Source organism: Pezoporus flaviventris, unplaced genomic scaffold, assembly GCF_033815535.1.
Source record: "Pezoporus flaviventris isolate CSIRO_AGI_PZ_B2104156 unplaced genomic scaffold, CSIRO_AGI_Pfla_v1 ptg000113l, whole genome shotgun sequence".
In the NCBI taxonomy this organism is placed as follows: domain Eukaryota; kingdom Metazoa; phylum Chordata; class Aves; order Psittaciformes; family Psittacidae; genus Pezoporus; species Pezoporus flaviventris.
The window spans coordinates 2,044,396-2,067,765 of record NW_026892661.1 but is presented as its reverse complement, the minus strand read 5'-3'; the positions used below and the strand labels follow the sequence as shown (position 1 = coordinate 2,067,765).

Sequence of the window (23,370 nt, the reverse complement as noted above, 5' to 3'; positions counted from 1 at the left end):
TAATAGTGTAGACGTCAGATCCTGTTTCCTGCTTGAAGGGCACTGACAACATGGTTTCAAAGTGATGTGATTTGCATCACAAGAGCAGAATGTTCTCCTCTCTAGATATACCTGCGTTTACTGCAGCTCTGCAGTTTTAAACTGCAACTGCTCTGAATTGGTGGCAGCATTTGGATGCTTGTCCATAACATGAGTCATTCTAGAGATTTAAGATGCAGTTGTCTTCCAGTCAGTTGTTATCGAATACCCACACTTCAAAGGGGTTTGACTGTCATGAAGTTGTTTTACCAGTCTAGTCTCCACTGGAAAAACTTTTCTGTTGCTTGTGAAACACTCTGAAATCCTCTGGCAACATTGAAGGAGAAGGTTCATGCAATTAGATGTTTGCAAAACATCAGAGTACACCAAGTGAAACTAGCAAAGTGTTTGTGAACACGAAGACAAACTCTCCTTGACACACCTGCCACTCAAAGCTGTAAGCAAGAATAATGCCAGGTATGTTTCCCTGCACAGCAACCTCACACAGCTTTTCTGACCCACCACTTTCCTTGTGCTCAGTGCTAAAACAACAAAGTACAAGCTGCTTATTCATGTTTTATTTGTTAGTAAACTTTCTCAGCATAAATAATAAGAGTAGCCATTCAGCATAGCTGGTATCTGATGAAAAGTGCTCTCAAATGGCCCCCTCAGGGTGACTTGGAAGAGCAGCCTACTTCCTTTGGGCTCCTGCAATGGCAGGCTTCTCTTCACGGGTGATGGGGATAGTGCGCTCTGGGACATCACTTTGTTTCCTTGGTGCACTCACAGTCAGGACACCATCCAGAGAGAGTGATGAAGTTATGGTCAGAGGGTCCACATCATCTGGAATCCTGTATTTCCTGCTGAACTCCCTGGCAATAAAGCCATGCTCATCCTTCAAAAGGAGAAGAGAAGGAACAGTCCCAGTTAGAAATGTTCACTCAGTTCCACCTAAACCATGGGCTCTTTGCATAAAGTCCGAGACTGGGAAGCTCCAGCTCTCACAGGAAAACTTTTCAGAAAATTAGAAGAATTTTCATTATGAGATACTCTTTTTAAAGAGACAAGACAGGCAGAAGTGAGGCACTGCCCTGCCTAGGCTGCAGGTGCCTGCAGATGCACTTTTTAAAGGAGCTATATGTGCCAGAGACTGGTCTCATTGCACAGTGGTGTGCTGTCATTCCTAAGATGCAGCAGCTAGACTCACGTGCAGTGCCATCTACCCCCATTCCTGAAGGTCCCCAGAACATTAGAGATACACAGCTTTCTAGTGAGCTGATCTCTGCCCTAGTACTTGATTATTTTCTTAGCCAAAAAAGTTTGCAGAAGCTATGTCAGGATTATAGGCTTCCACCAGCTACAAGTAATGCTGTATTTCCTGACTGACAGACCTTTGTGATCCCAGAAGCTCTTAAAGCTGACAATTCCAGTCACATAGCTATCTTATTACATGTATTCGTTTCCTTCTGGCAAGGAGGCAGTGGTAGGAGGGAGGTGGAGACTGGCAAACCCTGCTGCATACAGCTTTGGACATGGCTTTTGACTTCTGTCTGTCCAATTGCCACACAGGTCTCCTGAGCCAGCAAGCAATGCTGAAAGAACACAATCTTTAAAGATTACAAAGATGGGCCTTTTTCAGGAAGAGGTAGCCTCATGGCAACAGAACAGGGTAACGCACTGATTCATTATGTGGTTTAGTTATTACAGTTTGTTGTTAGCTTGTGGAATTCCTCCCTGCATTCCTGGCCTCTTCGCAGAACGAGGGAGGCCCAAAAATGCCCATTTCAAAGGTGATTTTCCAGTTCAGTTCACAGTTCATGTAACATCAGCAATAAATCTTCACCCTGTTGCTGCCCAGCCTGGGATCATCTGGGCAGGGTGGGGTGTTGCACAGAGCATCTTCCATTAGGATTGGTTAATAAAGAAACCAGAACTATTTGAGATGAGCACAGAGGATTATTTTGCAGTCTCCTTGTTTAACCATAGATGAGGAAGTTCACATTGACTCTATCAATCAGTCATACAATTAAAGTAGAAGTACCTGGCGCTCCTCGTGCTTCCCGTGAATTTCTATCATGTCCCCCTGCACCTTCACTTTTAGCTCTTCAGGGGAGAAATGTTTCACATCAAGATTTACAGAAAATTTGTCCTTCTCCAGTCGCATCTGCAAAACAAGTAGGTGGCTTCAGAAAAGAGCGGGTGAGGGCTTCAGCTTAAAAAGGCTCTCAGAATACAGCAGTTCAAGACTCTCTGTGGTATCTACACATGCAGTGTCTGACTTGGCATTCTGATCTGGGTGGCTTTGCCCTTTGCTGGCCTGTTACATTAATGCCCATCACTGCGGAATCTAAAATGTGAATGCTTTCTCTTGATAGATGTTTTCCTTGGAAGCAAGGAAGAGATTCTCAATCTGAATTTGTTAAAACTGACTCTTCTGTTGGCGTATGGGTTTTGCATCCAATTCTTTTTACAGAATGTCTGGAGATTTCCAGTTTCTGTGGCTGGATTTTGCCAAGTCTTAAAAGCAAAAGAAACCCTGCCTGTACAGCTGAGTGAAGCTCATATGAAGGCTCGCAGTCTTTCCCCTGTATCACTGCTCTTTAATAACCCAAATAATGTGTCACTGTGAGAAGCACAGCCTCACTGCTCACCTCCATAATCTGAGCAGCAGGACTTTTGCTGAAACTCAAAATCACCTGTTGCTAATCTCACCTCTTTCCCCTCCATTTTGCACTTTATCACCTCTATTAAACACTGCTTTTTGCTGCCTTCTGAGGTTGAATTTGCACATTCTGCCTGTCTTGGGCACATCTATGGAACTTTGCTGTAAGAGCTGGCTGTGTCAGCCTTCCTGCTGCATTCATGGTCAGGAACATGCAAGCCTCCTGGAGCTCTGCTCTGGGATGTGGAGGCAGCCTCTGTGCCAGCTCTGCTTACTGGTTTCTGCAGTTTGACCTGGGAGGCTAAGTGCTTCCTCCTCCTTCCAGAAGATTTCTCCACTGAGTGAGATGTTGTTACCTGTGGTGCTTTTTATGGCTGCTTCAGGAACAGCCAGATTCAGGTCACTAAATCAAGGGAAACATTATGCAGATTAAAACAATACTTTCAATCCTTTGTCTTAGAATAGCTCTAAAAGTTACTTGAAAATAAGACAGTTGACTCACAGAACAGGTAAGTTTATTGGAGCTACATGCTTCTTGGCTCAGCCCCTGAAGTAAGCAGCCGGCTGCTTCATGATCTTTTGGGTCCTGTATCTTAAAATGCTTCTCTTCTCAGCAGCGATTCTCTAAAACAGGCCCCTTTTTCCTCAGCGTGAGCTCCCACACTGCCTGACATGAGTATCTCATTACCCCTGCCAACTACCCCTGTTCTGTTTGCTTCTCAGGAGGGAGTGGGATTGAAAGTTTTGCACAGCAGACAGGGAGATAAGGCTTCTTCCTTTATTCCATCAGCTCGTTTGCCACAGTTTGCTTCTATTCCGAATGATATGGCAATACTTGCACTCAGTTACAAATGATTGGACAAGCATACAGAGGTTCTTAATGCAGAAGAGCAGAGACACAAACACAGCACCCTTTTCCTCGGCCTTTTCCTAATAACCACCTATAAGAAGCTTCCAAGATCTCAGCTCTCATGGGTCTCCAGCTCCAGACCCATCAGGATGTGCACACAGCAATAACAAATATCATTAAGAAGGGAAGATTACCTCAGAGAGTCCTGTCTCTAGCCAACTGGGCATCCGAAGAATGGGGGATCTCATCAAGAAGGGACTGAGGCTGGGGGAAGCAGGGAGTAGCTCTGACTCCTGCAGGTGCTCTCCGAATATCTGGTCAAAGATACGACTCGGTGCCAACCAAGACAAGAAGGGTCTGCGGATCAGGGGATTATGAATGGTGATATCCATTGGAGTGCGCTGGAGGTGGCTGGCAAACAACTGTGCTGCAGTGCTGTGCCGGGAGCGCAGGACAGCTTTATACCCGTGCAGCTGGCCTGATCTTCCCCCCCCTTCAGGCCTCTTGAACAGTGGTGTCAGGGATTTTATTGTCCCACTCCTGGGCTGGTCCCTTCAGTGGTGCCCAGTAGCTGTCTGAGGGATTTGAACACATTGCTGAGGAGGAGGGGGAAGGGGAGAAGAAGAAAAGGAGCCTAATGGGGCAGCAAGAAGCCAAACTGCCCAGCCACCCGCCCTGCTCCCCACGTGCTGTTTATCTGCAGAGACCCAGGCAGGCTTGGCGGATGTTCCCAGCTGCTTTGGATGCCAGCAGGATCAATGCAACTCCTATCTTTGGCTTACAGGGAAAATGACAAGGGGCCATTGTTCCCACTGCCAGCACTGAGACTTCAGTCATACATCACCCGCCAGCCTAGGGAGAGCTCTGCCCCTCCTTAAGGCAAAAGAGGGCACAGGCCTGCTTTAGTTGGAGGGCAGGAAAGACTCCAGGAGGTCTTTGCCGAGGTACCCTTGGCAATGCAGTTCTCTGCAGCCCAGTAAGCCTTAGTGGATACCCATTGGTGTGTATGAACGAAAGATGGCTTTCCTCACAGTGCTTCAGCCCAACACCTCTCATCTTTTGCCCACTGCAGAAACCACTTGTCTGGAGTGAGCAGAAAAGCCCAACACTATGACCTCAGAGTAGTCCAGAGGGCTGTCAGCAGAGATAAACCAGGCATGATTGGGAGTTTCCCAGGGCATGTCTTCATTGACTATCATAGTTGTTTAGTCCATCTCATGCCCCATCCCTGGCAGTGTTCAAGGCCAGGTTGGACAGGGCTTGGAGCAATCTGGTCTAGTGGAAGGTGTCCCTGCGAGTGGCAGGAGGGGGCTGGAACTGGATGAGTTTTAAGGTCACTTCCAAACCAAACTACTCTGTGAGCCTCCAATATGGTACACTGCGACATGCCTTCTCAGGGATCCAAGCTACCTCTATCTGCCTGTGCCCTTGCAGTAAGCTGATTTCCAGTAATTATGCTTCTAATACGCCTTCATTCACACATTTATTTTAATTCCTGCCTCATCTGTGAACCTAAATCATGGCAATAGCATCAGCCCAGCAACTGTCCTTAAAGGGCAAGAGTTATTCTCTGCCTGTGTTTGTTTGCAACTTAAACACAATTACTGGCCCAGAGGCACATCATTCTTACTGCTAGCACCACCAGTCTTTTGCAAAAGGTTCTGGCCCTCTTCATCTCAGCGTGGCTGCAAGAACAGGGAGCAGGGTTTGCTCTGTGCAGCAGCTCAGGCCATAAATACCTTCTCCAATTCCCCATTACATCAGCAGTAGTGCACCTGCTCTCAAACTGCAGGGACATGGACTCAGGGAAATCTCTGGTTTCAGGGTACACTATACTTCCCCCATCCATGTCCCATTCCTCCCTCCGCCTGACCACCCTCAGTTCAATAAAACTGGATCTGTGCCAGCTTCAGATCACTGTTAACTCTTGATCTCTGGCACAAACATTTCTCTGGGTCTCGTTACATTGTGCCAAAGCTCTGGACAGGGAACAGTCTGGGCAGGCAGCTTGCAGCAGCACCATTCAGGATGCAGAGCCATTAGTATCTGAATCCTGTTAACTACCTGCACCACTTCACCACTCATAGGAACAAAAGGCTTGAGCCATATGCTCAGCTGCTGGGTAAATGAACCTCCTGTGTGTAGGGCATGGGAAGGGCTGATTTGAGTCCTAAGCTCACAGTGGGGAAATGGGTGTGATAGTGACTTCATGTGATTGTGCATGACCTGATCAGGCACCAGCCATCAGTAGCTACTGCCCTATCCCCATGGGGTGCTGCCCAGCCAGCAGGAGCAGTGTTAGGGACTACTTGAGCCTACTTACAATGAACTTTCCTGCTTGCCCTTGCCTTTGTGAGCACCACAGGCAGCAGAGCCGGGGGTCTGTTCTGCTTTAGCCTCCCTTAGCTCACCTCTGTACCTCCCTGCTGTACTTGGCTGCCCATTTGCCTCCTGCACCCCTTGCTCGAGGAGGGGATCTCACAGGGTGGGAGGAGGTATGGCATTTTCCTGAGAGGTCCCTGACTGCAGACAGTGGAATGCAGTGAGAAGCTTCCGTCGTCACCCTGGCAAGGCATCCCGGGGCCTGTGCTTGTGGCTATTTTGGTCCATCTTTTTATCACACACTCCTCCCTGTGGAATTCACCCAATTAAAACCTTGCAATCTGCAGCCTTCACTCTCAGAGGCAGTGAGTGCTTGGAAAGACACACCATGGCTGCAAGGACTGTCCCCCATGCCTACCCCATGAGTTCGGAGTATGAGTTTGCCAACCCTAGCAAGATCTATGACCAGAACTTTGGAGAAGGTAAGCACCTTTCTCTCCTCTGCTGCAGGAGGGCTGGTGGAGTCTCCCTGGGGATATTGAGCTCCAGAGCAGGCTAGGTAAGGTGGAGCCAAGGAATTTTAAGTGCAAGAACCCAAATGGAGGTGGGGGATATCCAGGGAATGTCCAGGGTCTCTCTCTTTAGGTCCACTTCCTCCATCCATGCCTACTGCTGTCTCTCCTGTCCTCCCTCATGCCCCCAGTGGTCTGGCATTCATGCATATGCTGTGCAAACATGGAGCAAAATGCTCTGGGGGCAGAGGTGGGGGGGGTATTTTTGCAGCCGGGGGCTGTAGAGAAAAGCTGAGCTGTGCTGTTCAGCACAAAGCTGGGCAGTGGCTGGCAGAGGGGAAGGAATGTGGGCAGCAGCAGAACCATTCAGCACCAGCACAACAGCGTGAAAATGCAAAAAGCTCCAAGGAAAGCCTCTTGGACAATGGCACACAAAAGGCCTTTAGTTCTTCAGGGCAGTTTCTTCACCATCAGCATTTTCCATGCCCATCCCTGGCTGTGTGCTTTGCGCTGCAGGGCACCCAGTGCACCTACCAATCCCTCTCCTTTCATCCAGCAGACATGCAAAAGCTGGAACCAGTCCTTGTCTTGCTGGCAGTTCCTGGCTTTGTGGTGGGAGGCCGTGTCTGGCAGGCATCTGGCTGTGCATGTGCTTTAGGGATACAAAGGTAGGAACAAAGAGACTGCATCCATATTGTGCTGATGTGGTGGCAAAACCAAGGTGTTTGCCAGGCCCTAGCTTCCTCCTGTCAGCCTCCCCTGTCTGCTGCCAACCAGCCTTCGGCAACTCCTTCCCCTGGAAACCGCACACTCCTCACTGCATCTCATTTTCAGGTGTGTCCCCATGTGAGATCTTAGCACCTGCTCTGTACCATGGCTACTACATCAGGCCTCGGATCAATAAGCAGCTGGATCGAGGCACCTCTGAGATCAGCCTCAATGAGCACAAATTTGAAGTATTCCTGGATGTCTGTCACTTCCTGCCGGATGAGCTCACTGTCCGCACTGTGGACAACCTGCTGGAGGTGATGGGGCAGCACCCACAGAAGGCTGATCGCCACGGCTTCATCTCTCGAGAGTTCACCAGGACCTATATCCTTCCTCTGGATGTTGACCCCTTGCTGGTGAGAGCCACGTTGTCCCATGATGGCATTTTAAGCATTGTGGCTCCCCGGACAGGGAAGGAGATAAAGGCCAGAGTCAACGAGGTGAAGATAACTCAACAGGAGCAGCCAGTGGGGAAACAAAAACAGTCTGGGGAAGGAAAAGAGAAGAAAGAGTCCTAAAGGCCCCTAATCTGGGCTTTCATTGGGAAGGTGGGTGGGACAGGGAGGGGGAATCCATGGTGCCAGACCCCTATTTCCCATCATCAGTGTTTAGCAGGGCTGTGAGCAGCCATATATATGCCAGATTTTTGCTTCTTAAGGCTGATGGCTGGAAAAAGGGACTTGGAACCAAAAAAAAGAGGGGTGTGAGTTGGTGTGAGGGACTGTAATGCAAGTTTTCTCCTAGGTCTAGTGCTCATTGAGCACCATGCAGGGTGCTCTCCTCTCATCCCAGATGGCAAGGGTCACTCTTGCTCTAAACTGTGAGGCTGTGTCACAGTGGACTGTTAAACAGCTGCTTTGCTCTAGCCCAGAAGGGTACTGGGAAGAGGGAACAGATGATCTCAGAGTCTTGCTTCTGACCTTTATGGAGATGGAAGGTGCTTGTTGGTCTGTAAAAGTGCCTGCAGCTCTCAGGAGGAAAGAGGAATAAATCTGCCTCTGAGCTTCGCTTGTTTCCATTGGATTCATGTTCCTTCTGGCTAAGGTACTCTGCAGCAGAAGGATGGACAGAGCCTTAACTGCTCCAGATGTGGGGAGCAGGGCAGTAGATTATTCACACTGAGCTCATCTGTGGAAATGGCATCAGTGAGGACTTGGAGGACCTCTGGTCATGGGACACCAGGGGGACCTTTGTGATTGACTCTCCTGGCTCAGGTGCAGCTGGAGCTGCTTGCTGTTGTAGGGAGACCACAGTAGGCAACATCCTCAAGGAGAAAAGATGTAGAGTGATGAGCTCTTGGAGGCTCACTGTGCATTTCCAGACCTGCAGCTGATGTTAGCCCAATTAAACAAATGCCAACCCATGGCCTCTGCTTACTTCAGCCCTCTAGTTTATGGGACATAATGCTTGTTCACACATGCACCTTTTCAGCCCTTATGAGGGAAATGAACCCCAAACTGCTGAAAGGAAAGGCTCTGCTCAGATCCCAAGTGCCTTGCTTACATGCCAGCACTCTCTGTAGAGTCACAGGGGGGATGAATTTGGTCCTTTTTGCAGACAGTGTGATGCTACCGGCTACATGAGAAATGTCTCAGTAGTCTTGTGATTTTGGGCCAGGGATCGTGTGTGCTGCTGTCAGTGGCAGCTGCTGCCTTGGGATGGCCCCAAGGGCTCAGCAGGTGCCAGTTGCAATCCTTTTTTGTCAGAGCCAATTAAAGAAGCCAAAATGCTGTGTCACTGGCCAAATATGGGGGCCCCTGTCATGCCTCAGTGCAGCCTTCTCACAGAAAGAGGAGGTACCAAGGTCCCTGTGGATAGAACTTCTCCCTCTCCCTGCTGGGATGTGACTTGCAGACTTCTGAACTCTTCCTCCATGAATAAATTGGGCCAGAAATGCTCTGCTCAGGAGTCTGTCCCGTGAAGCATACCTCCTCAGTTGCTGAAACAGTGATACAAGGCTACTTTTTCACACTTGCCAGGCAAAGTGAGATCCAGATCAGAGCAAACCACTGTGCAGCTATTTTCAACTTCTCAGGGCCCCTACCATTAGTGAAGATCAGAGCTAACTTAAGTGCAGCCCTGCCTGCAGGCTTTATGAGAGCAAGCAGGAAGATCGCTAAGACTCCTTCCCTGCAGTGCAGATCAGGTACCCCACACTCACAGTCTGTACTGCTGAGGGATGCCCTTCATTTTTTATAGGCAATGTCAGCTTGTTCTGTCCTTGAACCACACCTATCGCAGCATGGCTCTAGTTCCTCCATGGCTGAGGTACCTTGACGTTATGGCAATAGAAATGCACAGCATTAGTAGTCATTACACCGTTCTGTTTCCCCTCTGACTTTTATTAGCCCTCCCTTTGCTCTCCAATGAGTTCATTCTCTATTGCTGGGCACTTGCAGGCTCATGCTGTGTCAGTTGCACAGCTTGTTACCCAGACGCTGTCCCTGAGAGCATGAAGACAGATGCCTCAGCAGTGATGCAGTGAGAGGGGCTGGCACTGCCTGGTGTCAGCCACTGGGCTGCTCCTCTGCACCATGCAAGGCTTTGCACAAAATATCCTGATCGGTTTGCTGAGCAGGAGCGCTGGAAGCCATGCTGTCTTTCATCCCTGCAGACACAGACTGAGGAGGGAATGCAGAGTGGCAGCCAAGTGATCTCCAGCTCTGCCAATGTTTTTGATGCCTTTCTGTTTCTCTGGTGGAGCTCAAACCAGCAGCTCCAATATTTGTGAAAGGGGCTGATGGGAACAGTCTCCCAGCCTTTTCTTCTTGCTTGTCCACAGAGCAACAAAGCCCAAGTTATCCCAGAAATCAAAACAGATACTGGCTCTCTAAACCAACAGTGTCTGTGGCAAACCCAGAGACAGTCTGCAACTTTCGAAGCAGGGACAGACTCCTGAGATTACCAGATCTTTGCAGAACCCTGAGAACATGGTCCTGTTGGGACCAGGACTAAATCCCATTTACCCACATAAATCTGATTCTAAATTCTCCCTGGGCTGCTGTGGTGCAGACTAAACCAAACAGTTTCTCCAGCCATATGCTGACGAGCAGTTTCTGAGCAAGACTCAGGCTCTGAAGGTCACAGTGCAGCTCATCCAGGGTTCAGCTAAGAGAGCAGCTGTGCCCTGCAGTTCAGAACTCATCTCCTTCCACTTCTGGACAGATACAGGCTCTGCTCTGCACTTGGGCAGATGACAAATGATGCTTGTGAGCCTGGCTGAGAACATGGGTACAGCTGGAATAGGGGACTAGCACTGGTTCCTGAGATAGCCTGCCAGAAGCATGAATTAAAACTTACCCACTTGTCAGCACATCCCATGAAGCATTCAGACCTGCACAGAACTGGGGTTGTCTGCCAAATCAAAGCTGTGGAGCACAGTTTCTGCTCAAGGACTACACTGACAAGGTATTTTTCAGTATTGAGCATCAGCTCTTAGAGATGCCAGAGATCAGCTACCTGTCATTCAGTCTAGGAATGACCCAGCACAGTCTGAAGGGCTCTCAACAGGGGTAAAAAGGTAAAATACACATTAATGCTCCTGTTTAAGGCCCTAAGGGGTAAGCGTAACAGCTGTATTGCAGGTCCTTAATAATGCGAGGTCCCTTATGGGATTCTGTCATTCTCAAAAGCAAAAATCTATACACTTACATCTACGTAGGTAAGAAAAAAGATTCCCAATAATGTCCCTGAGTTTTCATATGCCTTTATGCCAGTGGCAGAAGCAGCAGCACTACAGTTCAGCTGAGGGTAGACCTGCAAGCCTGCTCCCACCTCTGCTGGGATACCACCTTCCCTCCCAAGAAAATACACTTTCTTTCCCAGATGATGCCAGCCTGTGCTGCACATTTTTCTGACATTCTGCTGTAGTTGCAATGATGAACAGCAGGAACACACTGAAAGCTCCCACCCTGGTGTTTGTCCTTTCGATCAGGAACATTTGAAGTCCCTCCTTCATTCTCTTTTGCATCACTGCTGGTATCAGCTGGTTGCGCTGGTGGGAGAGCGGGATAGCGGAGGGACATCCACTGCACAAATCACAAAGCAGCATTTTAGCCCCAGGGCAGAGGGATGCTGCTGCCTTGCCCTTTCCTACCTGGGTAGCAAGAGGTGAGCGCTGTCCCTGGGGCACGGAGAGCCCAGGGCAAGCGCTCCGGTAGATGGCACGCACGGGCCTATAGCAAAGCGTCATTACAGCATGGAGAGAAATCCGACACTGCCAGACACTCCCTTGGAATAGCCAGGGGCCGAGCAGGAACCAGGAAATACAAGCTCTCCCTGTCCAGAAAACACTTCTGTTTCATGGAGGAGGGAGCGACATGGGCAATCGCTGCAGCTGCGGTCGACCATGGTGAGTCCGGCATCCGCCAGATACGGGGATGGCAGCGCAAGCTCCGGGCAGCCTGAGCTGAAGTTTGGGTGGACTTTGCAAGCTTTGCTTCTTGGTGCTGGGTTTGAGGCGGCTCCTGCCCGGCTCTCGGCACTGCACCGTGCCAGCTCACACCGAAACCGAGAGCAAGTCAGCACGGACACTTGGGTCACTGCAGGTGCCGGGGCGGGGACGGCAGCCTGGGGCAGCCCCTGCTGCCAAAGGGAAAGGAGAAGGGGCTTTGTTGCTCACATCCCTCAGCCCTCATGGGACTGGTAGCTTGGGTTCGCACAACCATGCCAGCAGCTGAGAATAGCTCAGTTCTAGGAAGGATCTGGTTAAATCCCTGTCCTTGCCCCAGTGGTCTCTGGGCAGGTAGATGCCATACTTGTCCCTTTGGCATAGTGCAGGGAGGGGCCCTTGGGGCAGTGCTGGCATTAAAGGCTCATAGGGTCAGCTACGCCATCCTACTCTCAGCTTCTCCAGCCCTTCTCCCCGCCTGCCTCTGTCTGGGCTTTATTTGCACTTGGGAAATCCGGGCCACGTTTTTCAGATGATGTTGCTCTTTCTCCCTGGGAGCAGGATGACAGTTTAATCCCTCCTGGCTCATGTTGTGCCCTGGACCTCCTGCTTAGAGAAAAAGGGCACAGTGGAGCATCATTCAGTGCCAAGTGGAAATATTTTCAGCTCTGAGCATGGTACAAGGGGAGAGCCATGAATATCAGATGAAGCTCCGAGGGCATTCTCTCCAACACTGCATCTGTTAGAAGTATTAGAAATTCATCAGGGCTTTTTAATAATGACAAGAGGCAGAGCATCACCTAGTGGCTGAAGCAAAGGAGGAGGATCAGGGCACCGAGGTCCTTCCAAGGTAAATAGGAATGTGCTGTTGATAGCGTGGGACCACATAGACAGCAGAGGACCACAATTAAGAGAAGACTGGTTCTTTGAAGCCCCTCTGCAGAAGTCTGCATGATTCATAGCTTTACCTTGGTGACAGAGGGAAAATGGTATTTAATTTTAGTTCAGGTGTTTCGAGATTCCTGTACTTTTATTTCTGTGTATTTTCTCAGCACCACAGCTGTGTCAGCAAAGAGCTGAGCTTTCTAAATGAAGGTGAGACTTAAGGGCTAAGGGGAGATAGGTAATCACCTTCTTTTGTATGGAAATCCTTGTCTTGATTACTACCAAAGCACAGGCCCTAAGGGAGACAGAGCAAGGAGTGACAGCCTGAGTTGCCTTTAAAGAAAAGTCATTACAGCAAGTTTATTCACACAAGAAAGATACCAGTGAAGGAAAGTGTGCCCTCAGGTCTGGGTAACTCTGCAAGTATGGCCCTGTGGGGGGCAGGCCCTGGGTATTCTCACCATTTTGTTTAGTACTCAGGGCCTTTGGTGTGCATGGAGAGTAAAAGACGCCAAAATTCAGGACCAACTGCAAAGCCGGCTTGCGTAGGACAGAAATCAGGCTGTCACTGACATGGGGAAAGGGGAATAAAATACAGGAGCAGGGACATATGTGTTGTCATGTAGAATGTACAATGTGCTTTTAGCTGGCTGTGAGTGAGTTACAACATGTTTGACCTGGTTTTGAGAAGGGGTGAGAGGTTTGCCCTGCTCTAGTTTCCCTTGCCATATCCGTTCTAAATACCACAGATCTAAGGCTGGGAGATGCTGTCTCCTGCCTGGCTGTGATTAGCCTGCAGACAGCCTCAGAATAGTTCCAGCCTACACACTGGCTGCTAATGTGCTCTCTACAAAGGAAAGCAACCAAAACAAGCAAAAGCAGCTTGAATACTGAGTGGCTGAATGCTGTAGAGAAGCAAAGTGCTTTAGCACACGAGTCTTGGCAAAGGAGGGCCCTGGAGTCTCTGCAAGCTCAGAGACAGTGGAGAAGGAAGCTACAAGAGCCAAGTGAGAAATGCCACAAGAAAAAGCAATGCTGCCTTGAGCTGGGGCCCTGACTCGTGGGGACAGCCCCCCGGATTGTGCCTGTCGAGGACTGGAGGGCCATTGTTGCCTCTGTGGGGCTGCACGCAGCTAAGGCATGAGAAGGAGCATTGGATCCTTTTGCATCGGCGCATGGCCAGTCTGCTTTCCCCAAAGCTGCCTTTGACTTCCCTGATCTAGCAAGCCTGGTTAATCATTAGTGACCGTTTTGAAGGTCTCCAAGTGCTTTGCCTGCATTCATGGTTATTTTTGTTTTGCCATTAGTGCCAAAGACATTACAGCACATGCTCTCCTGCTTGCCCGCCCACAGGAACTGCCTCTAGAAGCTGGGAAAGGCAGAGCTCTGCCTCAGGAATGGCATTGTTCCTGCCTGTGGCAGGGTTGTCTGGCAAATGCACACGATGTGGGACATAAAGTGTTTCTTGGGAACCATCTGGTAGCTCTGTAGCCCCATTATAAGTGCTGCAGCAGAGACACAGACCTGTGTGAGACCCTCAGCTGCATGCTGTGTTGGTCAGCGGCCAGCACCAGATGGATATGCATATGCAGGAGGAGCCACACAAGGGCTGGCTCCTGCTCTGCTCCAGCCAGCCCTCTGAGTGCGATGGAACAATAACATTGCCTTCATGCATCTGACCCAGAATGGGACACATCTCTGCTCTGCCAGGCAGCCTATGCCCCTGCCAGCACCAGTGGGCTCAGCTCCTGGCTCTGTTGTTACAGCTGAAATGAATTCACCTCCTGTTCATTCTGTGGCTGGAACATAGCTGTATTTGCCTAGTCTCTTTCTGATCATGCAGGTACAGCCAAGATTAGGGTTTGGCTTGGATTGTACTAAGTGCTTGGTTGGTTTGGTTGTGTTTTAAGTGGAAATCTGACAACAGGAAAACTGTCTGAAACACTAAATTAGCACAAGGTCTGCACATAGCTGCTCCTTCAAGCAAAGTGGAGTGTGTGGGGCTATCAGAGCATCCAGCCCTAATAGAAGGGTTTTGTTCCAATTGAGGGCATGCTCAATATCCATGCATATATACTGCATCTTTGATCGTACAGCTGTGGAAATGTAGTTGCAAATCCACAGTGAAATCTGTTATCATCATCATCTGTTTATCATCAAACAGCCAGGCAGGGCTGAAAGGCAAGGAGATTTGGGGGTGTCTGTGGGGCATGGTAGCTGTGCCAAAGGAGAAGGAAACACATCCCCACAACTCCCCTTTGGACCTTTTCCTTGCAAGAGTCACTCATGTTCTGGTTTGGCTCAGTAGTTCTTCTGTGAGACACTTCTTGGGCCTTTCTCAGTACCCACAGATATGGTACCCTGGGGTGGCACATTTGGGTTTGCATGTTATGACAGCAGAGGCTGGGGCTTCTCAGTGCTGACATCTTTCTCTGATTTCAGGAATTGTCCTTCGCCTTTTAAAAGAAAGAAAGAAAAGCAAGGTAAGGATTTGTGGAAATGCTTTAGAGGTCAAGAAAGGGCGTAGTCACTGAGCCCCTGGTTAGATAACATTAGTCAGTGCCATGAATTGGATCTGTGAGGCTGAGGTCCCCTCCCGTACTGTAAGGGCTGTAAACATCCACCTGACATCAGTCCCCTGGAATAAAGTGCGTTCCCTTAATATCCCAGTTGTAGTCAGTGGCCTTTGGACCATGCTGGGCAAAATATGTTTACCAGGCAGCAAAGGAAATGAAGTCAAAACTGGATCTGTCATCTCCAAGGGCCTAACAAGGAAGCTCTCTGTGCTGTGTCTGTCCTAGGTTCTGCCAAGAACACTGCGGTCCACAGCATGTTGTCATCCCAGGAAACCTTATTTTTTCCAAAGAAATAAGCTCAGGCTTTCTTCTTGGAGGCGGCTCCCAGAGACAGCATTAGGAGTGAGGGTGTCAGATGAGATGGAAATTTGATTTTTGTCCAGTGAGGAGAGTCCATGGGACAGACACTGCATTTCTGCATTCAAAGGTGGAACAATGGTTTTGTTAATCTGAACTACTGGTATTTCTTTTTCAGGAACTAATGTGAGACATGAGAGCCAACAGCATCAGCCTGACAGGAAGGTAAACAGCTTCCCAGAGTTGTTTTCCTAACTATATTGAGAAGAGACAGAGCTGACCACCACATCCTAGGCAACATGGGTTGGGAGGACATGGGGCAGCTTATTCAGAGCCATGAATTGTCTCATTCTGTATAGGCTTTAATGGCTATGGGAGCAACATGCATTGCTGCACAGTGATGGGGGCCCTTTTTTTCCCCCTAAAGTGCAGGGGAAGCAGTAAGATGAAATCTCTTTCTGCTCCTGGGGTGTCAAAGGCTTGGATAATGCTGGGGAAGGTGTGAAGGGTGTCTTTGCTTGGTCTGGGGATGGTGTGTGTAGCAGTAGCCCAGGGAGCTGACCTTCCAGAGCTCTTTCTCCTCAAAGGCTCCGACGTATGAAGATGTCATTGAGTTTCCTGTCTATGCCACTGTGAGTAAACCCAGGAGCATGAAGCAGGATGACAGCATTCATTACGCAGACATCCAAGTGTTCACCAAGGTCCGGGAGCGCTCTGCAGCAGAGGTGAAGAACTTACAAATGCAGAATGCCACAGAGTATGCCACCCTCAACTTTCCCCGGCCCAGGCTGAAATATGATAGTAAGAATGGGACCCTGGTATAATGTCTTGATGGTCCTCTTCTTCTTCAGCAGCAAAAGGATTTCACAGACTTAAGGCTGTAGACACAAGCTAACCTCACAGACATGTCAGCTCTCCTTGAGAAAGTGTGGAGAGGCTGTGTCTTCCACCTGCATTTCTCTTTGGAGGATACAGACATATTTATTCTCATATGATGAGTAGCTTCCTATCTGATTCTGCTGGCAAAAATCACCTCTTCTTGGAAGAGTTGCCTCTGAAACTGGCAACCCATCTCCTCTCAGCACTGTGAGAAGACAGAGTTGTTCTTGGCTGATGAAGGCTAAAATTCACAGCTCAGAGCTACAGTGAGAAAGTTCCTGCTGTGGCACAGGACGAGCTGAGTGCTGCTCTGCAGATGGATTTGGGAACATGGCGTACAGGATTCAATACAAGGGAGATGTCATCGGATTTTATGTCAACATTAAGAAAATTCTGCAGTGTGCAGAATGACATGTGGATGATACTGTGAAGAAATGGCATGAAACTTGTAACAGTGTCTACTGCAATGTCTTCTGCCAACACCTGCCACTGTAACTGAAGTCATGTCCTATGTAAATCCTTCTTTTCTCAAAGAAAGAGCAGTGTCTATAACCATGCAGAGCACGCTAAAACCAAGGCCAGAAATGCAGAATTAACTGAGGGGTACAGAACAAATTCTTTCACTGAAGGGATGTACAGATACGCATCCTTATCCCAACAAGCCCAGAAAGGGAGTAGTGAGCTCTTGGCTCTGACTGGAAATGAAACAAGGAAAATTCACAATTTAACTGCAAGGCAGGCATTTAAAAGCCACCGCCTATATTTAGGGCAGTTATCAGTCCTTAGAGAACAGCAGCTGTCTGCATGCCTGAGATATTGGGGATGGATCCTGGTCAACTTTAAAGAGGGCTTTGCACTTTTCCTCCGCTTTCCTTATTTTGTACTGTCTACCTTAGGTAACCCCAGTAACACAGAGCACACACCATGTGGTGTTTTCTGCTGACCCTCCCAGATGCACCTTCGAGAAGTTGTTTATGGATTTAAAATAGTGTTAGTAATCCAGTATAGCAATCATCAGAAAGGCTTCTGCCACTGAGCTGCATTTGGCAGTTGCAGCACTGTCAGTTGATCAGGCCCCCCAAGCGGTATCTTCAGGCACTAAATCAATGGTTGCCACATTCTGTTCCTAAATAATGGTTTACATAGCTAAATGCACGTCATGGGACAACCTGTTTATTGCCAGCATTTAAAAATGGACACCCTGATACAATGTCTAAACAGACATAATTTTGCATATTATGGCTCAGCTAAATGCAAGGCATGAAGGAATTCCTGCCCATTACAAAAATAAAGCTGGCAAGGGCAGTGTTTGCTAAGATGGAAGTGTTTAGAGGACCAATCTTTTCTACCTTTTCACCCATCTCAGCAGGGCCACTATAAGGCCAGAGGAACATTTGAAGGAGAAGGCCCCTTTTTTTTATAATGGATACAGTATATTTTTCTACCTGAAAAGGGTTATTTTGCCCATGCTATCCAGCTGACCTCAGGGGGGCTACTGTAAAGTCTGCAGTAGAAAGCCCTTCATTTACAATAGGTACAGGATTATATTCTTCTAAGGGCTGGTTCTTTTGAGTGCCAAGGATTCCTCTTTCTTCTCCATGTTCCTTTCTGTACTCCATGCCCAGCATGAAAACTTGCCCTTTGGACTGAGGAGGATTGAATGGGCACAGGATTTACTTACAAGAGTATTTCAGGGAGTCATGAGACACTTTAGCACTCAGTGCTGCTAGCTCTGGTTCATGCTGGGCACCAATTGTATACCTCCTTGCCGTGAATCGCTGGTACAAGAACTAGAAAGGGATGCTGGCTTCAATTCCTTTCAAGCCCTCCCTGTCATAGGAAGAAATTGGATTTTTTAGACACATTAAGTATGGACTCTTGTTTTCAGGAGATTGGAGGTTTTCTAGAAGGTACAGACTCCAACGGGTTATTTTTAAACACAATTTAAGTGAAACAGCCTGCTATTGCAGTGGCACACACAGCATGTGGTACTGAAGTTTTTCCTCACCCAGCAGAAGAACTGGGGCTGGGGACAGCAAGCTGCACAGACACTGAGGTCAAGCTCCTGAGCCCAGAGTGATGCAAGTTTGCACATCCATCAGGTTAAACCAGTTTTGCACTAGACCTAAGTAGGACTGGGTTTGGCTCAGAGGAACTTGCTTTTAGTTAGTCATGTCACTTAGTTCTGTTGATCTAGATCAGCCCTTTTGTATTCTGAATTAACTGGGAGCTACAGTAGTATCTTTTAATGAATGCCTCAGAGCCTGGAATGGTAGTTCATCTCTTCCTTAAGGAGCTCCAGCTTCCATATGTAGCTAGCACTTGTTGTTTCTGGAAGTACAGCATATCTTAGAGATAATCAGATGCTCTACACGGGAACAAGAGCACTAATTTTGCCTGTTTACCAGGCCTTGAATCGATAAAATGTGAAAGTCACATGCTCTGCAGTAAGGATTTTTTTCTAAAGGACTTGGTTTTGCACTGAATATTAAAAGCTTCCAACAGCGTATCTCCTGTGTTTCCCGAGGTTGTTATGTTTAGGTGTTAAACGAGTGTTAATGTATCAAATGTTCCTTGAACATTAAAGATGTAATTTTTAGTTTTAACTAATAAACGTGCACTTTGGGGGGAGGCTGTTGCTCACTTGATGCACTGGGACTCTGGGAGAGCGCACGCGGCCCCGGCTGAGCGCCTGCAGAGCGCCTGGACCCCCCCAGCCGGAGGCTTCCTGACTCTTATCCCGCCCCATGCGAAGGGACCTGCCGCTGCTGCCGACGAACGCTACGGAGCAGAACGGCCACATTCCGTCCCGTCCGGTCCGGTCCCACCCCGTCCGGGCGTGGTCTACGTGGGTCCGCCCCGTCCCGCCTCCGTTCCCATGGCAAGCGGCGACGCGCCGCGGTCGGCCCGGGTGAAGGTAAGGGGGCCGGACGCGGGGCTCTGGTGGGGCGGGTTCAGCATCTCCCAGCACCCCTACCACACATCAAGGGGACCCTGGTTTTCCCTGTGCCACCCCCTCCCCGGGGGCTCCCCACCGCCCGGGACCCCAGGCCCCCATCCCGGTCCTGCCACTCCCCATACCCTGGTCTCCGCCAGCCAGCCCTGCTCCTGGGGACTCCTATGCTCCAGTCCCTCTGGGTCGACTCTGTTTCCAGAGAAACTGGCAGCCACACAGCCCCTCTGAGGCCTCACATCCTTGCCCCAAACCTAATGAAAGGAGGTGGGGGTTGGTCTCTTTTCCCAAGTAACAAATGATAAGACAAGAGGTAGCAGCCTCAAGCTGTACCAGGGGAGGTTTAGATTGCATATTAGGAAAAGTTTCTTCTTGGAGCAAGCATTCCAGGGAAATGGTGGAATCACTACGCCTGGAAATGTTCAAAAACCATGTAGAGGAGGCCCTTAGTGACATGGTTCAGTGTGGGCTTGACAGTCCTGGGGTAAAGGCAGGAATTGATGACCTTAAAGGTCTTTTCCAACTTAGTTGATGCTATGATTCTGATTCTATGGCCTCCCTGCTCATTCACTATGAGCCCCACTTTGCAGAATGGGCCCCGAAATACCTCCACCCTGAACAGATTCAGCACCCCCACCTGTGTTACCCATCCTCTCTTACCTTTGGTCCCTAGAGATGTATCAGGATGACACAACCAAGGTGAAAGTGATCATCTGCCTAAGGGTTATACTCCTGCCCACCTTTTAATTACTATTAAAAAGCAATTCCTACTGTTGTTCAGCCTTTCTCAAGGAATCCTTAAGCCATTCTGTTAACTCTTCCAAACTCCCACACTTCACCAGACCTCACTACGAACTTCTAAAGGAAGACTAAGCAAAAAAAAACCCAATCCAAATTACCAGAAAATCCCTGAATATAATTGTTGGTATGTGCAACTGTTGTATTTAATACATCTGCTTTTCACCCTCAGGCTTCAAGGGGGAAGGAGTGCTGATACATTTTCACTGAGCTGAGCTGTAGCATCCAGCATGGGAACTCTGGTGGACACAGTGCCTCGATACACACCACAGCCTGCTGCATCCTCTGTGAGTTTACAGGAGTCCCTTTTTTGACTTCTGTTTTGGGTGCTTGATGGAGACATTGGGAGGGGACACTCGGTGACACACAGGCATTAGCTGCATTAGGCAGCTCTTTTTGCTGTTGCTGGAGTCCTGGTCTCACAAGCATCACAGCCTTTGCTTCTGAATCATCTTCACTTGCTTTTATTTCTCCAGATCAAATTTTATTCTCAAAAGCTGAACTGTGGGCATTGGTCTTTCTTTCTCAAGGGCTGATAAGAGAAACAATCAGATAATGTTGATAAAGTGTCTCAAAGTCCTTGGATGAAAGTCTTGAAAGAAAGCTTATGTGTTGATACTGGCGGTGCTGCTGTGACACGACCACAGTCTCATCACAGCAACAGGAAATGGAGCAGCAACGGTGCTTTGTAATGCTCCTTGCCTGGAATTAAACACGGGCAAGTACAAGGGTTATGCTGAAACTGGCCAGGAGAGGGCAATGACACCAACCAAACCGCCATCCTACTTGTCTGCTTCTTGCAAAGGTAACGTTCAAAGGCATCTATTATGGTGTTACCAAACTGAAAGAAAAAGATGATTCCTGCTACAAGAAGCTTGAACAGTTAGAATGAAACACACAAATGGGACAGCTAGCATTTAATTTTTAAAAGGCATTTTCACCACACGCATACACCTGGGATGCATTTGTGTTACCACAATAAACAGAAGAATGGCTCAGCATGCTCTGCCTCTCAGTCTAACCATCAGAAATAGCCTTGTTTCTGTTCTCTGACATTCATATTGTTCAAGCAAGGGAGTTCTGTTTCAAAGATAAGAAACCCCATGTAGAAGCAAATCTTTCATGGCAAAATCTGTGGTGGAAAACATACTGTGAGCAAGTGTGTACTAAGCCTGGCACATATAATAAGAACACGTTGTCTTTTGCTGTGTTGGTGTTCTAGTATATAGAAGCTCTGTAATAGGGATATGGGACTGAAACTGTTCACCTGAATTTCAGACTTCAGTCACAGCTCTTCTTGGTTGATCCAAAAGGGCATGCAGGACAGGGCTTCTGGCTTGAATAGCCTCTCCAATCCAAGTCAGTTTCTTCACAGTTCCCCCAATACGTTCAGCTGAGATAGTAATTCTGTGTTTCTTAGTGATGGCACTACTGTACTATGGGTGACACATTTGACTTTAGGTCCCCTGATTTGTGCCAGAAAATAGGGGTACAAGGAATAGGGGTGACCAAAATGTTTCTCAGTACTAATAACAAATAACTGCACGGGAGGTTTTTTTGTCATTTGCTGTGCTTGGTTGGCCTAGGAGAAAATGCCCTCGTCTGTACTACGTTTTAATTTTGTCTGTTATATAGATCCAGCACTATATTTCTAAAAGGAAGCCCAGGACTCTTTGTGTGGTTCATATGCAAAGCCAGCTGCTCAATCCATATGGCTGACAGCCCCCTCAGCGTCATGCTGTGTAATGTGTCCTGCCATGCAATGGCATGGGGAGCACTGTGATTGAAGGATGTGTTATGTATCTCATATCTCATTGCTGTAATTGAGGGTAGTGCATAGACAGCATGTACGTTGGAATTGGTTTGAGTTTAGAGGGTAAAATAGCTGTGTCCCAGTTCTGAACAAAGCCAGGGTGCATCCCTGACAAACTAGATGTCCACCAAGACTTAACATACAAGCTCTATGGACAAATGCAGGTTGCACTGCAAGCCCTGACTTAATGGCAGTCTCTCTATATCCTGCTGTTGCTCAAAGGCATTGTAGTCCTTACCGGGTGGAGCACAAGTGTTAAAAGTGCTTCATTGCTGCCTAGCATTAATGCAAAAGGGCACCTACTAACTGCCACTGAGGTGGGCCAGGATAAATTAACTGGTGTTCTCAGTGTATCATCTTGACATGATTTAAACAGTAGATTTTACATTTACATCCTGTTTGTGCTTTGCATTTCTATGCTGTTTGAACAGATTATCTCTTTACTCTTATTTTTTAATCCTGTAATTTTGGGTTATGTCTTCAATGAGTCTGTGGCTAGGGACAGCCTACCTTTGGCTTCTCTGCTCCTCAAAGGACAAGGGTAAATATCTAAATCTTGCAGGGATTGTAAGCATTTAGTCCGCTATCAAATTCATAAAACAAGTTATAAAACCAATCAGAGAACACTAGCAGCCATCTGCAGCCTCTCCATGCATTCAGTGATTTTAGTTCAGTAGATCTGGAGTTAATTTTACTGCAACTGCAAAAGCATAAACTACTTCGCTGCGTCACAAAAAATGGGGGTAAATATTTATTGCTGTCATTTAATGGCATTTTGATACTCTAAAGTAAACTGGATCAAGCTACTGACCACCAGCACTGCGAATTACAAGGCTTTATGCAAAGCCTCACAGTAACCTACTGCTTTGTTTAACACATGTGATATTACAATTAATGAAAGCATAAAAATCTCAAATCCCACTGAATTATGAAAAGTGGGGAACGCAAACATTAATAAATAATTTGAAATTTAAGTGAAGGAGGTGGGGGGGCTGACTCCATCAATGCCTTGGGTTCGTTACAGAGGGAAAATACCTGTTGCTCGACTTGCTGGATTTTAGCTGCATCTTCATACATGACAGGGTAAAAATGGTAAAACTATGCAATTGCTTTTTCCTCCAGGTGCTTCAATACTTAGGCAGAAAAACATGCTTGTTTTAAATATGCCTCCCACTTAGAAATGCTTGGGCAGATGTTCTGCTATCTGAAGGCACAGTCTGATACCACTGGGCAGTACTTACAGTGTTGCTTTGTGCACTGCAGCCAGAGTCCCTGGCAGAAGGGGTCTCCATCCATTCTAAGAGGTTTTCCATAGGTTCTCCGTTTTCCTAGATTGCCTGCAGATAGCTGATTCTTGTTTCTGGAATGAATGCAGTTATGGTTAGAAAATCTGATGGGGCTTGTAATAAATTCTAGTTTGATGGTTTTCTGCCTTTTTTCTTCTTCTGACTTCATTGCCAGGGCAGCTAAAGCAGGGCTGGGTACCGTGCAAATGTTACCAGCTGCGTTGTGACCTGGTTTGCAGCTCTTTGTCTCTACCAGGTTGCTGACACCGCTGCTGTTTCTTTGGTGCTATAGAATGATTGCTGAAAGTTAAATCTGGCAGCTCTTACAACCTTCCCTTTCCCTTTTCTAGCTAGGCAAGGC

The 23,370-nt window shown here is 48.0% G+C and overlaps 3 protein-coding genes across 3 annotated transcripts; 2 read left to right on the top strand and 1 right to left on the bottom strand.

Annotated features, from left to right (window-relative positions):
• Positions 1 to 581: 581 nt before the first annotated feature.
• Positions 582 to 4,345, bottom strand: CRYAB (crystallin alpha B). Its single transcript, XM_061478194.1, has 3 exons — positions 3,725 to 4,345; positions 2,060 to 2,182; positions 582 to 913 (listed from the first exon to the last, which is right to left on the bottom strand). Exons 1-3 carry the CDS (start codon positions 3,920 to 3,922, stop codon positions 710 to 712), a joined length of 525 nt encoding a protein of 174 aa, XP_061334178.1. The 5' UTR covers positions 3,923 to 4,345; the 3' UTR covers positions 582 to 709.
• A 560-nt stretch (positions 4,346 to 4,905) lies between these two features.
• HSPB2 (heat shock protein family B (small) member 2) lies at positions 4,906 to 8,139 on the top strand. Its single transcript, XM_061478193.1, has 3 exons — positions 4,906 to 4,963; positions 6,200 to 6,334; positions 7,199 to 8,139. The coding sequence occupies exons 2-3, from the start codon at positions 6,241 to 6,243 to the stop codon at positions 7,648 to 7,650; spliced, it is 546 nt and encodes a 181-aa protein (XP_061334177.1). The 5' UTR covers positions 4,906 to 4,963; positions 6,200 to 6,240; the 3' UTR covers positions 7,651 to 8,139.
• Positions 8,140 to 10,359: 2,220 nt separating this feature from the next.
• CUNH11orf52 (chromosome unknown C11orf52 homolog) lies at positions 10,360 to 18,765 on the top strand. Its single transcript, XM_061478197.1, has 4 exons — positions 10,360 to 11,483; positions 14,850 to 14,890; positions 15,459 to 15,505; positions 15,868 to 18,765. Exons 1-4 carry the CDS (start codon positions 11,452 to 11,454, stop codon positions 16,102 to 16,104), a joined length of 357 nt encoding a protein of 118 aa, XP_061334181.1. The 5' UTR covers positions 10,360 to 11,451; the 3' UTR covers positions 16,105 to 18,765.
• Positions 18,766 to 23,370: the final 4,605 nt, after the last annotated feature.